Here is a 20,348-nt window from a genome sequence, read left to right on the forward strand (position 1 = left end):
TGTGTGTTGCGGTATGCTGCAAAAATCTCAGCATGACTAAACTTTTCAGGCATTACAGTCAATTAAATTTAAATAGGCTGCGATGCACCTAAACGCATGAGGAGTGGCCATTGTGCGGCCCTCTGGAAGTGTCAGGAGCCGCACTTGAGGCCCTCTATAATTTTCAAGTTAACCACCAATAAATTATAGTTACAAACATTAACTGAGCAGTACAGTTAAAATAAAAAAAGCCTGCAGAATTACAAGCCATCAGCTTCTTAGTAATAACACTTTTTTTGGGGATAACATGATAATTAAGTTAAGACAAGCTGCATTTATCTTAAAAAGTTGTCAGCTTTAACATCCATCAATCACCCATTGTGTCATTTTAGGATTAAAAGAAAACAACAAACAATGCGTTTACAAAGGTACTAATTCTGGGAAAGAATAACATATTCAGTCTTGTTTTACATGTTTTTTGGATATAGTATGTTAATATAGTATTATTTTTTTCCCTTCCCAGCTGCCTGTCTTGTACTGGGTTGTATGATTTTTCCAGATGGCTGGGACGCAGACGAGGTCAGGAGAATGTGTGGAGAAAAGACAGACAAATACTCACTTGGTGCGTGTTCAGTGCGCTGGGCATATATTTTGGCAATCATTGGAATTTTGGACGCTCTCATCCTATCTTTCCTGGCGTTTGTACTTGGTAACAGATTAGACACATTGATGGCTGAACAACTAAAACTGGAAAGTAAAGGTAAGTTTTTTTTTTTCTTTTCTTCTTTGCATTAAATGTATTCAACACTTCAAATGTTACTATTATTTAACTACCATGATAAAAAAAAAAAGTACATACAGGGGATTATTTACTAAAGGAAAATCCACTTTGCACTGCAAATGCAGTTGGAAGTAAAGTCGCTGTAGATCCGAGGGGGACATGCAAGGAAAATAAAAAGACAGCATTTTAGCTTGCACATGATTGGATGATAAAATCAGCAGAGCTTCCCCTCATTTCAGATCTACCCCTTCGATTTGGAGCGACTGCACTTCCAAGTTCACTTTCAGTGCAAAGTGAATTTGCCTTTCGTAAATAACCCCCATAATCTTTAATGACTACCAATAGTATAGTAAACTTTATGGTTTGGTTAAACTTAGTTTAAAGGTGAATACATTTGCACCCAGATATTACCTTTAACAAATAGTGTTGGCACCATCATAGTGCTGTACAGAGCCCACCAGGTCTACCCATTTCAGGAAAAATGACAGGGGGTCGGATACAAGACCAATCACCCTGCACAAGTTGAGAGAGCAGCAGCGACTGGGCTTTGGTACAAAAAAAACTCCTGGCCGGTAGAAAAGTCCAGGCATTGTTTCATGCTGGTCTATTGCACAGATCTGTAGGAAGCACAGAAAAGACACTAAAGCCAGCCATAGATGGTTGTATGGGCAGGCTGATTGATCAATCAACTTGGCTACAACCAGCCTGTTGGATTTTAAATGTGATTGTTGCCAGCGGCTAAAGCTGGCATATAGCGTCCAGCCATCGGATACTGTCCGCCCCGTACTGCACAGGCACAGCGCTTGTGCAGTACGGAGCAGAAGGAGCTTCGGAAAATCTCTGAAGATGAACGGCGCCTGCGCCGTAAGTCAAGGTGGTAGCCCCACCATCCAAGTGGACATAGGGCTGCCGATATTAAAGGGCCCCTCGCGGGCTCGCTTCGCTCACCGCGCTTCGGGCACGGCCTCGCTGTGCTTGGTTCTTTTTATTCTAGCTCTATGTCCACTTGGATGGTGGGGCTAGAACCTGAACTCATGGCGCAGGCGCCGTTCATCTTCGGCTATTTTCGGAATCTGTGTGTGCTGTGTACTGCGCAGCGCAGTACACAGTGGACATTATTTGATGGGGGACACAATATGATAGGACACCTGGATGGCTCCCCCCACTGGGAGGACATAATATCTCTGTGGGAGGGATTCCCTATCAACACGGTCAGGAATCGAGAGATTTTCTTGTCACAGGAAAGAAAATCGCACCATCTATGGCCAGCTTAAAGTTCAACATGACAAGACAATTTTCTTGTATTCAGCGGATATTTGCTTTGTCTGGAGTTCAACTTTAAGCCTAGGTTCATACTTGTGCAATGCGGGAACCAGCATGATTACATCGCCAACAACTGTATGGCTGAACTCGCATTGCACAGACATCGCATGAGATTGGCACCACAGTGCGGGTGCGAATCACATGCGATGCCTGTGTCCGCACTAGTGTGAACCTGGGCTTAATCTTTGATTTTGTCCGAATTTTTAATATAAATGTGAAAGTGATCAGGTTAATTTAAAATGATTTTATTTAAATGTTACATTGTGGCAGCCATATTAGCTGATTACATATACTGTAGAGCCTAACCCTACGTTCACACATATGTGCTTTTTTTGTGCATTTTTGCAGAAACTCACTACAGTCCATGTAACATGGTTTCCTATGGTATACGTTCACATCTATGCGTTTTTCAGCTGGTGCGTTTTTGGAAAGGGTCAGGGACTTTTTTTCTTGCAGCAGATTGTTTTGCGTGTAATAGACTTCAGTGGAGTTGCACCAGAAATGCACGTGTTGCATTTTTGTTGCAATTTTTGATGCATTTTGTGTTTTGTTTTTTTCCCTTTAACCACTTCAGCCCCGGAAGATTTGGCTGCTCAATGACCAGGCCATTTTTTGCGATATGGCACTGCGTCTCTTTAACTGACAATTGCGCGGTCATGCACCACTATACCCAAACAAAATTGATGTCCCTTTTTCCCCCAGAAATAGAGCTCTCTTTTGGTGGTATTTCATCACCGCTCTGATTTTTATTTTTTGCGCTATAAACCAAAAAATAGTGACAATTTTGAGAAAACCACAATATTTTGTACTTTTTGCTATAATAAATACCCCCATTTTTTTTTAAAAAAAGCTAAAAGCTATTTTTTTTCTCAGTTTAGGCCGATATGTATTGTTCTACATATTTTTGGAACAAAAAAAATCACAATAAGCGTATATTGATTGGTTTGCGCAAAAGCTATAGCGTCTACAAAATAGGGGATACATTTATGCCATTTTTATTATTATTTTTATTTTTTTACTAGTAATGGCATCAATCTGCGACTTTTATTGAGACTGCGGAATTATGGCGGACACAACGGACGCTTTTGACACATTTTTGGGTTGATTGACAATTATACAGCGATCAGTGCTATAAAAATGTACTGCTTACTGTATAAATGTCACTGGAGGGGAAGGGGTTAACACTAGGGGCGATTTGGGGGTTAACTGTGTTCCCTAGTGTGTGTTCTAACTGTGGGGGAAGGGGACTGACTATAGGAGATGACAGGTCGTGGTTCCTAGCTATTAGGAACTCACAATCTGCATCTCCTCTCCTCACAGAACAGGGATGTGTGTGTTTACACACACACGTCCCTGTTCTGCCTCTCGTGGCCGTGATCGCACACAGCAGGCGGTCATCGTGACCACTGATCATGAGCATCAACCAACCCCCCCCCTCCCCGCAGTGCATTGGGCGCATGCCTGCTATCTCGCTTAAAGGAGCTGACGTACAGATACGATGGTTCGCAGGATCATGCTGACCTGCCGCAGTATAATGGGGGTGGCTGGTCGGCAAGTGGTTAAAAACACTGTATATAGCTGATTGATAAGGAGCAGGTTGGGAAGGCAGATGCCGCGTCCTTAACAACTGATGAATCATCAGCTGATAGCGGGATTCGTTGACAGCTGAATGTAAGAAAATTAAAAATAGTCGGCTAAAAAATGTAAGAAAAAAACAAAGTGGGCCCCCCCCAGATCCATACAAGGCCCTTCGGGTCTGGTATTTGGAGGGGAACCCCACGCCAAAAAAAAAAAATGGCATGGGGTCTCCCCCCATCCATACCAGACCCTTAGCCAAGCATGCAAAAAAAAACAAAAGAGGGCTCCGCACTCATCGAAGGCTAACCGCTGACTGCCCGCTCCTCCGTCTGACAGTTCTTAAATAGGTAAGGAGTAGGACCACCCAGGTGATGTCACCTGATTTCCTCGCCCCCTTGCATGTCCCCTCACCAAGACAAATAGATGGGTAAGGGCCGGTTCCCAATGGTGCAATGTTCGACATCGGCTGTGAATCACACTGCACTGCAGTGCAAATCACATGCAATCACACACTATCCAGACTTCATATGCAAAGAAAATGGTGATATTGTAACCACTGGGAATTTATCTCCATAATATTTTGGATATTATGGTAGTGTAAAGCAGGATCTATTGCATGCCTTAGCCCTGTGATTTCTTACATATGTTAAACTGACATATGTGCTGACTTTTTGAAATAAATGAAATTGAAAAAAAGAATTACATGGGATAGTCTGCAAATGTTACTGTTTTGCTGGGCAAACCCTTGTTTAAATAGATATGTACCGTACTCTGATACTGTGATTAAAGGGATAGTTCACAATTTTGGAAAAAAAAGGGTAAACTAATACCCTAAACCAGTGATGGCGAACCTTGGCACCCCAGATGTTTTGGAACTACATTTCCCATAATGTTCCACTACACTGCAGAGTGCCAGAGCATCATGGGAAATGTAGCTCCAAAACATCTGGGGTGCCAAAGTTCGCCATCACTGCCCTAAACTCTCCCCACCTGGTCCCTGTTTCATTTACCTCCATGGGTGATACAGTTTAACCGGGTATGCCACCTGGTACAACAGTCATGGTTCTTTCCTAGAGATGCCAGGATAAATCAAAGCAGATCTGATTGGTCAGTGTCGGCACACCACTGACCACGCTGACGCTCTTATTAGTCCTGGTGTCCCTAGCGAAAAGAAGAAAAACAGTGTGGTTTTTAACTTATCAGTGTGGTCTAACTTATTTCCAATAAATGCGCTGCTGCACACAAACTGCCTTGCACCCAAATGTCTGTTTCCAGTTCTGATCTCTAAATCCATCACTAAGTCATAGCTTGCTCAGCTGGATCCTTATTAATAATCCATTGCTCTATTCTTGCTCTGTTAACACTTCTTTATTAGTCCCCAGATGTATACGTCCATTTCATTAGCATGTCACAATCAACTGATGAAACCTTTGATTATCTGTACTGTATAAATAAGCACCCAAGGCGTGCTGTGCTTAAAGGGTAAGGTCATCTAGCAGAGATATTGTACTCAAGTAACATAGTCTACACTGTACCCATTTGTAAGGGTGATTTTTTTTTCATATACTGTACCTGGATTTGGATGTTAGGTCTGTATTTACATAAACTATTTTTTTTAAACTGGATTTAGTATCACTTATGATTAATTTACATTCATCAACTCATTTACAATTTATATTCCTGAAAAGAAATATGAATATGAAATTATTAATTAGACTCCTTTTGGGTGCTCTGTGCCAGGTTTATATGCATGCTGTATTTTATTCCTTCATTTAAAGCTAAATTCAAGGTATGACTTTTTTGAATAATCCTTATTCTCTATTTTCAATATCAAAGTGCATAGACATTTTACATCTACATATCCAAACTTACATGTTAAAGGAATTGTAAGGGTTAGTTGTTTTTTTAAAAATAACAAACATATCATACTTACCTCCACTGTGCAGCTCGTTTTGCACAGAGTGGTCCCGAATCTCGTCTTCTGGGGTCCCCCGGCGGCTCTTGCGGCTCCTCCTCACATCAGATAAACCACTAGGAAAAGCACTCTCCCGAGGGGGTTACCTTGCAGGCACTCTCTCGAGTCCAGCATTCGCGTCCATAGCCACCAAATGTATGACTCGGCCCCATCCCCCCGGCGCCCGCATCATTGTATTTGATTGACAGAAGCAGGAGCCAATGGCTGCACTGAGGGGGCTGGGGGGGCCAGTCACTGCCAGGTGTTTTTTCACCTTAATGCATAGGATGCATTAAGGTGAAAAAACACAAAGGTTTACAACCCCTTTAAGAGATAACCTATTATAAGGTCTAATAGAGAAACAGTACAAACTGCATTTGAAAGACAATGTACAACGTATCTTAGGAAACATCAGTAGACTGCCAGTGAAGGTCACACACCATTCAGAGCTACATTATTGAACTAGCTGTAACAATGGGTTCAATTCCATGTTACAATTATTCCTTTATTGATAGGTTCATATATATTTACCCTTCAGATTTGTGTATGAAGGACAATGATTAAAACAACACACAAGTAGTAGTAATAAAAGAGATTTACTTAGCTTTGATTAAAGATGTATTACAGATAATACAATACAGGATAAATTCAGGTTCAGTTTCAATCCAGGGAACCCCTCTACTTTCTGAAGTCATCAGAAAGTTCTGGAAGTTGACAGTCTCTTCAATCTCCAGGCACATTCACTTCATGTCCTGGATGAGGTTCTGAGCTATTTCTCTATTGCAGCCTTTCTCAACCTTTTCAACACAGAGGAACCCTTGAAATTGTTCCCTGGTCTCGGGGAACCCCTGCTAAAAATTAGAAATCTACAACTCATGGTACATTAATGTGATGGTCAGTGGGAAGAATGGTCCTTACATTTGTGGTCATTGGGAAGAATTACTGCCTTACAGATAGCTAAAAATATCAATGGTGTGAGTGGGAACTTATCTGAAAGGCAGAAATTGCCCAATGCTGAAGGAACCCCTAGCAACCTCTGGAGGAACCCTGGTTGAGAATCACTGCTCTATTGTCTAACCTTTTATATGTTTGAAAGAAGGCACGAAAAAGCTGGTTTTATCCAGTGTTAAGAAAAGAATGGCTATAATGGTCATGAGACAATCTAACCATCTGTGAGAGAAAAATCAATGTATACATGAATGGCATAGCCATTCAGTATACAGAAATATACACAGAAGTGATCACCTATCATAGGTAATAACTACTAATACCAAATTCTTTGTAAATCAATTATGAATATAGACCCGTACTACATTCCAGCCCTTGATTTACAAGGAACTTAGGTCATATACATAATCTACAGAATTATGTATAGGTAAAGCCTCAATAGTAGATGTTATATGTTTACTAATATAGGCAAAAACAATCCTACGAAAATAAACTATAATAAAAATTCCTAATGCTAATAAAATAAACCAGGCAGTATACATAACCACTTGTTGCCTCAATTGACAAGCAAATATTCCATCATTAGAGATAGAATGAAGTTTGCCAACAACTTTTCGAGCCTCTGTTAATCTCCCTGGTGGTATGATTATTTCAGATTTTAGGTGCTGAAAGCGATACCATTATTTTGCATGGAAATTTGGCGTTTTACATTGTAGGCCTGCAATTCTTAGAAATAATTCACTTAAATCCGTCCAACAAAACCAAGTGATCACCTTCTATCATAGGTAATAACAACTAATACCAAATTCTTTGTAAATAAATTATGAATATAGACCCGTGCTACACTAGCATTGCAACGATACCAGTCCTGGTGCGATTTGAGCCCATATAAAATGTATGGGCTCAAATCGCACTGCAAAGAATCACATGCAAGTTAAACAGGAATGTGGTGCCATTCCTGTCCGAATTGCATGCGGTTCCCTACACTGTGAGATCTACAAGGTTCTGGGCTCTGTAAACCAGCTTGGAGAGCACATGTGGGTATAGGGAGGAAGTGATGTCAGCTTGGGGATGGGCCGCCTATACATGTCTATACATCTCCTTCAGCCCTGTGAGCACCGCAAGTGGCAGTGATTTTGATACTTGTACTCGAGTCGCCAGTAAAAAAATGGTATCAGTGGAAATTGAACAAAATATATTTGATTTTCCAGCCCTTCATCTTAAAACAGGGAACCAAGAGTACAGGGAGAACTAGCAACCAAGTAGCCAGAAGGCATATGGTCAAAAACGAGAAAAAGCAAGAGGGTAAAAGGAAAAGGGCTAGGAAAAAAGAGAGAGGAGGGAGGGGTGTTACAGGGAAAGGGCTTTGTCTAATCTGGGACCCATCCAGTAAGTCTTACTGCTCAAGTATAGACCCGTATTCTGGAGAACAAATATATTCTAGCCAGTAAAACCAGATACGCCTACATTTTTCTTTGGGATACTTAAGGGAAGCTGTAAGGTCTTCTATATGTCAGATATTTATTTTAGAAAACCACAGAGCAGTAAACCTGTTTTCAGATGTCAGGGATGCAAATCCTAGCTGCACTGAAGAAGATTAATCGTTTATATCTGTTCCTGGATAGAACTTGACGGTGAAGGTGAAAGGCAGCCAAATCAGGAAAGATCACCTTCCATGCACTGTGGATAAAGCTGGTGTGCTATTCTAGGACAGGTTTGGGACCATATAAATCGGGGTTAGGCAACCATACAGAGATGGAGATCTACTTAAACAACACTAAAGTCAAAGTTCACCGGGCACAGTGTACTGTTGTTAGGGCCAGTTCACACCAGAACGTGATACCAGAAAGGCTTGTTCCATGTGTTTCCTGCACCATGTTCAAAATGCACTGCTTTTGTGATGTACTGCAGGTTATATTTGTTAATCCCAAATGTAGATCACAAACGCAGTGGACATGAAAAGTTTTACTAGAGAGTGCAGGGTTTGTGAGTGTGTTACGCTCAGAATGCAAGGTTTGGGAGTGCGTTACGCTCAGAATGCAGGGTTCAGGGATGTGTTACGCTCAGAATGCAGGGTTCGGAAGTTACTTACCCTCAGAATGCAGGGTTAAGGAGTGTGTTACGTTCAGAACGCAGGGTTCAGGGCTGCATTACCCTCAGAATGCAGGGTTAAGGAGTGTGTTATGCTCAGAATGTGGGGTTAAGGAGTGTATTGCTCGCAGAATGCAGAAATCAGGAGTGTGTTGCACTCAAAATGCAGAGATCAGGAGTGCCTTCCACTCAGAATGCAGTGATCAGGAGTGCATTGTGCTCAGAATGCAGGGATCCGGAGTTCGCTGTGCTCAGAATGCAGGGTTAAGGAGTGCATAATGTGCAGAATGCAGGGATCAGGAGTGCCTTGCGCTCAGAATGCAGGGTTTAGGAGTGCATTGAGCTCAGAATGCAGGGTTCAGGAGTGCATTGTGCTCAGAATGCAAGGTTCAGGAGTGCATTGTGCTCAGAATGCAGGGTTCAAGAGTGCGTTTCACTCAGAATGCAGGGATCAGACATGCGTTAAGCTCATAATGCAGGGATCAGGAGTGCATTTCACTCAGAATGAAGGGTTTAGGAGTGCGTTTCACTCCGAACACAGGGTTCAGGAGTGCGTTGCACTCAGACTGCAGGGATCTGGAGTGTGTTGCGTTTAGAAGGCAAGGATCAGGAGTGCGTTGCACTCACATTGCAGTGCGTTGCCCTCAGAATGCAGGGATCAGGAGTGCGTTGCACTCAGAATGCAGGGATCAGGAGTGTTTTGTGCTCAGAATGCAGGGATCGGGAGTGCGTTGCTGATCCCCATTATAAACTGTCAGAATTCTAGTCGTAATTTTTTTCAAGAAGGGCATTGGTATCATGAACAGTAGAGTTTGGAACAAGTAAAGAACACTAGGTAGTGCTTTATGTACTATTTACTTTATGTATATAAATATAAACATTTTTATGGGTCTATGTTTACATTTCTGCCATTGCCTAAGGTCTTGGATTGCATGGAGTTGTGGTGGGGAATTAGAGTCAAAGATTTTATCAAGTGTGAAGGTGATACATAAATTAGTTATATAGGTGCTGCCCGATGAAAGGGAAAGTTTGAGGTGATGTTTGTGAGTCTGATGGATGGAAGGGTAATATTAAGAGGTTCTGATTTATGAAAATGTATCTCAAAATTGGATAGTTTACCATATGTGTTATTTTATTTCTGGTTAGTGGTTAGGAAGTGTTACTTCAGGGGAGTTTAGGAAAAATTAATAGCCCTTCATTAAGGCTACAACTTTGTTTTGGATGTTTTGTAACAAGAGACCCTTGATTATCGCGTATATGTCTCATAAAATGCTCAAGAGTAAGGCCTCTTTCACACGGCCGATCCGTTCAGGTCCGCCTGCCAATTTTTCAGGTGGCCCTGAATGGATGCTCCATAGAGGTCTATGGCGCATCGGATATCAGCGGTGACATGTCCGCTGACATCCGACCCGCTCCGATCTGAAAAAGTGTGACGGAGGAAAAACCTACTTATCCATCCGTCATCGGATCGGGTGACGACGAACTCTACGGACCTTCGTCATTCAATATCCCATAGGGGAGAGAGCGCTCTGACAGGTCCGTTCTTGCACAGTGTACAGGGACGGACCTGTCATCTTCCTGCTCAGCGGGGATCGACGGAGCGCTGAGCAAGCGGATATACACGGGACGGATCATCACTGATCCGCCCCGTGTGAAAGAGCCCTTAAGATAAAAATGGGCAGGAAGGGGATATATCTTACAAGTCATATTGCAAAGAGTAAAGAAAAGGGAAAATAGCCTTGTTAGTCCAAACTGTCACAGAGGTTGTGAGTAAAGAGCATCCATTCATTGAAGCATGTGTTTCTCTAATCCAGTGTGTTCAAGGGTGGCCCTCAGAAATAACTAGTCCATTCTTGAATACTTTTTCAGCATTAAGAATAAAAACACGTAGATATTAAGTGAGCAAGGTGGGTCACATTAGAGACACTTGTAGTGTTGTGTTTAACATCCCTGGAAGGCATAAAACCTTCCTGGACTAGGTACAAAATAAATTGAAGGAGATATGTGGAGGGAATTTTGGTAAAAATCTGTAGGTCTGTGTTTAAGAAGGAGATCAGGCAATAGTTCACACATAAGGTGGAGTCTTTCCCCTCCTTGGGAATAACAGCTATGTGAGCTGTCAGTGTATCAGCAGGGAGTTTGAGCACATTGAGATAGGCTGAAATAAATCTAGAGGCCAGGATGGATGCAAAGGTTTTAAAAGTAATTCCTGGTGTACCCACTGGGGCACCTTGGTGCTTTGTTGGGGTTTAGGGATTCCTCGGTAGTCAAGAATCTATAGATTTTGTAGCAATGGGAGAGATGAAGGGAAGACTTGTGCCGGCAATTTAATCTGGAATTTTTTGGAGTTTAGTTTGGGAGGTGAGAGGGTCAGTAGATTGGTGCAGATTTTATAGGAAAAAGTCCCTAGAAGAAATTTACAGAGAAATGCATTTTTTTTCCAGTCACCAACATCTATAAGGGGTATGTTTATCTTAAGGGACATGTCTCTTAAGTAGTTGGCCAGAAGCTTGCCAGGTTTGTCCCCAGTTTGTGAAACGTGTCTGGATATATAATCATTTGCAAATTGGCTTTATGTCTCAGATGAGAGTTAAGCTTTTCAAATTGCAATTTAAGTTCTACCACCAAAGTTTGAGAAAAAGAGATTTGTTATGTAAAGATTCAAGGCAGTAGATATGTATTTTTAATTGGGTGGGCCAGGACAGCCTGGCCCTTTACATTTCTGAACCGTTTTTTATAAGAAGTCCCAGCATCACACACTTATGTGCTTCCCGGTGAACTGGGAGAGGGATTCTTTGTCTGAGATACCGGGTATGTTAGATGATCCAGTTTAATGGTGGCCTTCTTGAATAAGAGAATCATTTAATTTCCAACACCAGGCTTTGGGACATGGTGCCTAATTTGAGTGACATGGTGTTTGGAGCATTGTCTGACACATTCAGGGTATCAATTGCAGCCTCTGTGACCTGGGGAAGTGTGGATTGTGCAGCTAGGAGGTAATAAATTCTCAAATAAGTATTGGGTGGTGCTGAAGAAAAGTTGTAATCCTTGTTGTCAGGATGGTGCACAGCCAAATGCCACATATCTACTAAACGGAGAGTGCAGTACCAGCTTTACTCTGCAGATATAGGGATAAGAAAGTTATCTATGAGGAGGCAGGCAGAAGATAATTAGAAAGTCTTAAAAAGATCCCTCAAGAGGGTGGAACAGCTATTGAAAAAAAGGAAGGGGGTGACGTAAATGGGGCATATCCAAAGGTGGATGTAGAATGACAGCCCTGTATGCAAATAGAAAAGGGGTAAGGTCCCCCAGGTATCCTGATGTGGAGGGCTAAGGCAAATCTTCAGGACTCTTCACCATTGAGGTGCTAACTGTAAAGAAAAGTCTGATACATAAAAAGCATCTCCAGTGTTTAAGGGAGCACCAGCATAGTTACTCCTTGAGTATTTTAAAGCATAAGTGCAGCCAAAATAAAAAAAACACAAAAATCAGTACAAGGGGTATAACTTACCTAATGTAAGATGTGTCTCTTGTGCTGATGCCTCTACAGTTTAGTGAAATCCTCCTCCGTCTATTCCCTCCATAATCAGATACCATAATATTCCAGTGCAGCGGGGTTTAAAAGAACCATGGGAGCTGTCACAGGCTCTCATTAAGTGTGCCCAACTATGCCCACCCTTTCTGCCTACCTGTTACAGCATCTACGAATGAAAAAGGATCTCAGAATGGAGTACAGGCAGATGACTAAAGTCTGTCCCCTCCATTCATAGATCTGGTTTCATTAAAAGAAACTGTAGTACCTTCATTTTGAGGGCTTGTCTGTTAAAGCGGAGGTCCACCCTAAAGTGGACCTTCCGCTCATCGGAACCCTCCCCCCCTCCGGTGCCACAATCGGCACCTTTCAGGGGGAGGGGGGTGCAGTTACCTGGATAATCCAGGTAACTGCACCCACTTCCGGGATAGCTCTCTGCGGAAAGGGGCGTAACTTACGCCCCTTTCCGCAAGTGCCCGCCCCTTCCCGCAAGTGCCCCGCTGCCTGCTGGGAAACACACAGATCCCAGAGGCAGCGGGGACCGTCCTCATTGCGCAGCGCGGCTCGCGCATGCGCAGTAGGGAACCGGGAAATGAAGCCGAAAGGCTCCATTTCTTGATTCCCATACCCAAGATGGCGGCGGCAGCACTCGAGTGTCGATCTAGAGATCGGCTTCGGGTGCCGACATCGCGGGCGCGCTGGACAGGTAAGTGTCACTATTTTAAAAGTCAGCAGCTACAGTATTTGTAGCTGCTGGCTTTTAACAAAAAAAAAAAACGCGGAGTCCCGGTGGACTCCCGCTTTGAGCTGTGTTTTTCTGCACACCACCATGTGTGGTGGTCTAAAGAAAAGCAAAGTTCAGTGGGCATGTTGAGAACAAATAATCCACATAAATACCTACACAATTTGTACTAAAAACTGCCCCTGCTCATTTAAGAAAGTTATAAGGTTTTTTCTATTATTATTTGGTTTAAGTAGGGGTTACCTAAGACCTAAATGTTATTTCAAGGGATCTTCTGGAATAAAAAGGTTAAGAAAGGCTGCTTTAGCAGTTGAACGGATTGAACTGATTGTGGTACATTGGTTGATCTTGATCTCAGGTCACTAAATATTGGTCTAGAATCCATGGTTTAAACAGTATTAAAGGTAAAGCATAATGGACTACTATGCATCGCATAGTAGTCCATTATCTGTCACTCGCGGCATATCACCGTTGACAGCGGCGCGCTCAGTGCGTCTGCGTGCCACTGTCTACGGCGCATGCGCCGTAGACAGCGGTGCCTGTCTTTCGGCAAATATCTCCTAAACCGTGTAGGTTTAGGAGATATTTCTTGGACCTACAGGTAAGCCTTAAGCCCCATACACACTGTCAGTTTTTCTGCTGAGTTTTTCCTTCAGATTTACCAAAACCATGTAATATGAGGTCAAACCTTAGGAGTTTCAATTTGTATGCAATCAGGCAGGCCCTTGTACTACATGGTTTTGGTAAATCTGAAGGAAAAAGTCAGCAGAAAATCTGATAGTGTGTATGGGGCTTTAATCTAGGCTTACCTACAACCTACAACCACTTTAAGCAAAGATACGTGACTCCTGGGTGACACAAAAATAAAACAGTGTAGACAGTGTCATAAAATAGGAACATAAAATGCTAACTCTAGTCTAGGTACTCTACTTGGTACTCTTGTCTTCACAAGATCAGTGAAGTATTCTTGTTTAGGGTTTTCTGAGGCAAATAGTTGCCTTGGTGTTTAGTGTTTGAGAAGATCACAAACAAACTTGATTTCCACCAAAAATTCTTATTCTAATAAGTTTGAAAACACAGCATAAAATACTGTTGTGTACATCCCTTAACCAATGGCTTGGTGCTTTCCTTCGAGTGTGGATAGCTTATACATATGGGATAATGTGAGGAGGCCAGAATCCCTTGACAGTTTTTGCAAAATAGACATCTTATGTGAATTAGTACATTTATATAAAGGGTCACCTGGGATATTGTTAGATATTGTTGAATATCTGTTTCTGGATTAATGTTTTCTATATAGAAAACAATTCAATATGTTACCCATGTACTAACACACTATTCTGTGTGCATATAGGGATTATGTCAAAAAATGAGAAAAGAGCCCCAATAAACACAGCGATACTGATTCATCTGTCACTTTAAAAAGGGGTTTCAGGTATCCTCCTATATCAAGAACATTTTCATTTCGATACTCTGCTGATCTGTGATTTTATTCTGTGATACCATCATGAAATAGTTTATGACTAGTATGATAAATAGGATATTTCCAAGCTTACTAATATATTTTCTGATAGCATTCTCATGGCATCTAAAAAGAAATGCCACAAAAATTATTTTATTTCATGTCATTGACTGCACTGCCTACCTACGGTATGTATAAATCTGTGCCATTCTGTGAGCTTTTTGGAAGCTGTATCAACTGTGAAAAATAAATTTCTTGGGCTGCTAATCATTTTGTACTAATCCTTTTTTGCAAGTGGGAACATTTATTTGGAACACGGCCACCGTAAAAGCCATTCATTTGTTTCCTGTAGATAAATATTTTTTTATATCGTTGATTGCGGCGCGCTGCTAGTGTGCTTAGTGATAGTATGCATTGGCGTCTGTTATGTTAAGGCAGGCCATTCATTTTCATAAGCTACTTTAAAGCAACACACATTAACATGCTTCAGTTCACATTGTGTTAACGCATGGCACAGATATACATGAGGCATGAATTGTAATTATGTTATGGGTATGTTTACAAGCATTTCTCATATAATGCTATATCCACTTCAGCTCCAGGAGATTTTACCCCTTTCACGACCAGACCATCTTTTGTTATTGCACGGTCATGTAGCGCTGTACCCAAACAAAATTTATATAATTTTTTTTTCACACAGATCAAGCTTTCTTTTGGTGGTATGTGAACACCACTAGGTTTTCTATTTTTGCGATTATAATTGAAAAAAAAGACCGAAAAATTGGGGAAAAAAACCCTAGTATTTTTACTTTTTATTTTATGCTATAAAACATATCCAATAAAAAATGTGCATTCACCTTTCCTTCTTTTCTACCATATCTTTTATTTCATGCTAACCTATGGTATCGTGTTTCTATGTTTTTCTTGTTTCTCTTCTCTCTGGTTTACCCAGACACTCCTGGGTACATCGTTGGGAATAGGGTCCCCTATGGGGGACGGTTATAATAAACAATTGCTGAAAGAATCTTACTTATTACGAAACTATGCCACCTGGACTAACTTGCTGAGGTTTTACCTAAGCAATGATTTCGATCAGGGACCACAATGTCTTGCATACACACAGCTCACTGGGTGGCTGATAGAACGATTGCATCGTAGAGTACATGTAGTTCAAATGTTCTGCCAGTATCTCAGCATGTGTTACTGTCCTGCCTTACTTTCTAGTTAAAATGTGTTTGGGGGCCACATAGCAGACCTAAGCCACATGTTGGGTCTTCATTAATCTGTATTAAGCCCCACATTTGTTTATTTGTTTATCTGAGGCACTTGGAGCAAGCGAGGATTGTTCGCTGCTCTACCAATTGTTCTTTATTGTTTTACTAAAACAATTAATAAAAACCATTGAAACAGAAATTTTGGCCAAAATGTATTCTGCTACATGTTTTTGATAAAAAAAAAAAACAATAAGTGTTTATTGATTGGTTTGCCCCCAAGACATCTGGGGCTTTACCTAACTTCCCAGAAGAGGACTCAGGCAGGCTACATGAGCTGGATGTTTCCAGAACATTAAGGAAATTCCAGTCGGCCACCTCTCCCTTCAGACGCTCAGATAAGCACTTTATAATTCCAGCAGGGAAACGCAACGGAAAGGAGGCTACATCAAGGATCTCATTCCAGCTGGATCGTCAAGCTTATTTGCAGAGCGTATGGAGCAAGAGGGTGTGAGCTTTACTCAACGGTGACTGCACACTCCACCTAAGACATCATAGGGTAGCCTTATCATCTGTAGACTTTGAGAGAAGGACAATCCAATCTTCTTTTGCATTGTAAATACAACTGATGTTGTTTAAAGCAGTACCCACCCTGTCAGCTTTATCATTTATCACATTTATCACTGTATGCTGCCATGTTGGCGTCAGGAAAGCGTAAATTTGTATAAAATACTTAACGTAATTTTCCTTTCCTGCTGCCAAACCATGGCAGCATACGGGCCCACCCTTGTACGTCTTGGTATGTGGCTTATTACAAAGAATGGGGGGGTGGCTAACCACACCTTTTTTAATGCTATTCAATGGTCCTGAGGGAGTGGACAAGAGGCGGAGCTCTATCACTAGTATGCAGCCATGGTTTGGCATCAGGAAAGGAAAATTAGGCTAAGTATTTGATACAATTTTCAGGTTTATTTTCATTTTGGATAGAGCAAGGGAAGGTTATAATCCCTGTTGATTTATTTTTTTCCATCTGTGCCCCATTCAGGAGATTTCTCTTCACTTCCTGTCCCGTAGCCAAACAGGAAGTGAGAGGAAATCTCTGCAAATGAAAGAAACTTCCTTGGGGACCTCCAGGTTACCAGAACTAGTATCCCTATTGGAACAATTCCCCTCTATTACTTTTCTGGGGACGACCAAAAAATGTGGGGTTTCCTTTTACTTTCACTTTCAATGATAATGGTAAACAGGATAGATAGAGAGGTTTGAATCTCCTACGGGAGCACAGACAGCAATAAAACATGACAGAGGTTCTACTCTATCTCTACTCTATGCAAAACTATAAAAAGGTTTAGAGGTTCAGAAAAGGTTTTATTGATGTCTGTGACCTTCCCTTGGTAAATTCATGTTTTTTTTGTCCTGTGCCCAAGACAGAAAGTTATGGGAAATCCTACACGTTACAGTTGTCACTGGAACAGGAGGTATGGGAAAATCTTCTAAAGACACATTACAAAAATTTCCTTTCTCTCCCTGTTGTCTCTGGGAGACAAAGGGTCCTTTCACATGGGCAGTCCACCCGGCAGACTCCGCTGATCCCCACTGAGCAGGCGGATGACAGGTCCATCTCCGCTCACTGTGCAGAGACGGGCCTATCAGAGCCCCGCTCTCATCCATGGAGAGATCGGATGAAAATGGACCGGATGTCCGTTTTCATCCAATCCGTTTCACTCGGGGGATGGAAAATAGGGTCTCCATCTGTCTAAATTTCATGGACAGGATCGAATGGGATAGCAGCGGATGTCAGCGGACACGTCACCGTTGACATCTGCTGCTCCATAGGAGTGAATGGAGCGTTCCATCAAGTCCGCCTGAAAAACTGACAGGTGGACCTGATCGGAAAGCCCGTGTGAAAGGGGCCAAAGAGTCAAGGGAATTTTCCTGAATTGGACACAAACATGAATAAATAAACTGACATGGGCTTTAATCATTTCCTACCAAAACTAAAAGAAACAGTTTTTGCCATAAACTCACTTACATTTCATTACCTGGTTGAACAATCAAAAAATAAAATATAATTTACCTGCAGTTAACTATTAGGGCCTTTTTAACATGGGTGATTAGTCCATTCTTAGGCCGCGTACACACGGGCGGACTGTTCGCCCAACCTTGTCCGCTGAACAGTGTTTGGGCGGACAGTCCGCTCGTGTGTGGGCTTTCAGCGGACAGTTTCAGCGGACAGTTGGACGGACAAAGTCTTTCGGAAATTCCGAAAAACTGTCCGCTGAAACTGTGTTTGAGCGAACAGTCCGCCCGTGTGTGGGCCTGTCCGCTGTACTTTCGAAATGAGCGGACTGTTCCCGCTCGGAAAGTCCGCCCATTTCGAGCGCGTGTACAGGTAGGCGGGGCCCGCGAAGGAGACGTCGCGGGCTCCGCCGCCTGGAATGGGCTTAAAGGGGAACCCCAACGCCGAAAAAAATCGGCGTGGGGGTTCCCCCCAAGTCCAGACCAGACCCTTGTCCGAGCACGCTACCCGGCCGGCCAGGAAAGGGGGGCGAGCGAGCGCGCCCCCCCTCCTGAGCCGTACCAGGCCGCGTGCCCTCAACATGGGGGGTGCCTTGGGGAAGGGGGGGCCGCGCGGCCCCCCCACCCCAAAGCACCTTGTCCCCATGTTGATGAGGACAAGGGCCTCTTCCCGACAACCCTGGCCGTTGGTTGTCGGGGTCTGCGGGCGGGGGGCTTATCGGAATCCGGGAGCCCCCTTTAAGAAGGGGGCCCCCGGATACCGGCCCCCCACCCTATGTGAATGAGTATGGGGTACAATGTACCCCTACCCATTCACCTGTGAACTAAAGTACAATAAAAAACACAACACTGAGAAAAAATATTTTATTGCACAGCTCCGGGGGTCTTCCGTCTTCGGGGGTCTTCTCGCCGGACTCCTCCGCTATGTGTGTGTAGCTCTTTTGCTAGCGGAGGAGTCCGGCTTTCTTCCTCCCCGCCGCCGGCCTCTTCTCCCGACTTCGGGGGTCTTGTCCCCCTCTTCGGTTCTTCTGCCGGGCCACCGCGCCTGGTCCGGTGGCCCGGTCTTCTGTCGCCGTCTTCCGTTCTTCTGTCGCCGCCTTCGGTTCTTCTGCCGGGCCACCGCGCCTTCTTGTAGCTCTTTTACAGGCGGTGGCCCGGTCTTCTGTCGCCGCCGCTGTCGTCGTCGCCGCCGCCGCCTTCCGTTCTTGTTCTTCTTCTGGTTCTTCTTCTTGTTCTTCTCCTGGAGATGTTGACTCGACGAGCTCTCCGGCCGGAATGCCAGGGACACGCTCCGCTGCCACTTATATAGTGACAATGGGGCGGTGTCACATGGTATATGTCACATGGGTTGGTCACATGGGTTGATGTCACATGGGGACTATGACATCGTAAGGGGGCGGGGTCACCATGTGACCAACCCATGTGACATATACCATGTGACACCGCCCCATTGTCACTATATAAGTGACCGCACAGCGCGGCTCTGGCATTCCGGCCGGAGAGCTCGTCGAGTCAACATCTCCAGGAGAAGAAGAAGAAGAACAAGAAGAAGAACAAGAACGGAAGGCGGCGGCGGCGGCGACAGAAGACCGGGCCACCGCCTGTAAAAGAGCTACAAGAAGGCGCGGTGGCCCGGCAGAAGAACCGAAGGCGGCGACAGAAGAACGGAAGACGGCGACAGAAGACCGGGCCACCGGACCAGGCGCGGTGGCCCGGCAGAAGAACCGAAGAGGGGGACAAGACCCCCGAAGTCGGGAGAAGAGGCCGGCGGCGGGGAGGAAGAAAGCCGGACTCCTCCGCTAGTAAAAGAGCTACACACACATAGCGGAGGAGTCCGGCGAGAAGACCCCCGAAGACGGAAGACCCCCGGAGCTGTGCAATAAAATACTTTTTCCATGTGTTGTGTTTTTTTTTGTACTTTATTTCACAGGTGAATGGGTAGGGGTACATTGTACCCCATACTCATTCACATAGGGTGGGGGGCCGGTATCCGGGGGCCCCCTTCTTAAAGGGGGCTCCCGGATTCCGATAAGCCCCCCGCCCGCAGACCCCGACAACCAACGGCCAGGGTTGTCGGGAAGAGGCCCTTGTCCTCATCAACATGGGGACAAGGTGCTTTGGGGTGGGGGGGCCGCGCGGCCCCCCCTTCCCCAAGGCACCCCCCATGTTGAGGGCACGCGGCCTGGTACGGCTCAGGAGGGGGGGCGCGCTCGCTCGCCCCCCTTTCCTGGCCGGCCGGGTAGCGTGCTCGGACAAGGGTCTGGTCTGGACTTGGGGGGAACCCCCACGCCGATTTTTTTCGGCGTTGGCGTTCCCCTTTAAGCCCATTCCAGGCGGCGGAGCCCGCGACGTCTCCCTCGCGGGCCCCGCCTACCTGTACACGCGCTCGAAATGGGCGGATTTGCCTCCTCCTTACGTGGGCGAGTCCGTTCATTTCAAAAGTTGAGCGAACTGTTTGCCCAACCTTGTTCGTCAAACAGTCCGCTCGTGTGTGGGCAAGTCCGCTCATGCAAATTTTGAGCGGACTGTTTGCCGAAACTGTTTGACGAACAAGGTTGGGCAAACAGTCCGCGCGTGTGTACGCGGCCTAAGAGGATTTGCCCTATACCCATTCTACATTTGGTAACTGTGGCCAGCAACCACATGCCCAGATTTGGTAGTATATACAAATCACTGTCTGTGATTAGGGATTCTAACCAACTTTGGAAGAAGACCGATTAAATCCAGG

The 20,348-nt window shown here is 44.1% G+C and overlaps 1 protein-coding gene across 2 annotated transcripts in view; it reads left to right on the forward strand.

The window, feature by feature from the left end:
• Positions 1–20,348, forward strand: part of LHFPL3 (LHFPL tetraspan subfamily member 3) — a 76,786-nt gene that overhangs the window by 31,993 nt on the left and 24,445 nt on the right. For both annotated transcript variants that reach the window (XM_077471979.1, XM_077471980.1), the window contains exon 2: positions 503–739. In XM_077471979.1, coding sequence (XP_077328105.1) covers positions 503–739 — 237 coding nt within the window. The remainder of the gene's footprint in view (positions 1–502; positions 740–20,348) is intronic.

This window comes from Lithobates pipiens, unplaced genomic scaffold, assembly GCF_037356315.1.
Source record: "Lithobates pipiens isolate NorthernLeopardFrog02 unplaced genomic scaffold, aLitPip1_a1.2 Scaffold_8, whole genome shotgun sequence".
Classification (NCBI taxonomy): domain Eukaryota; kingdom Metazoa; phylum Chordata; class Amphibia; order Anura; family Ranidae; genus Lithobates; species Lithobates pipiens.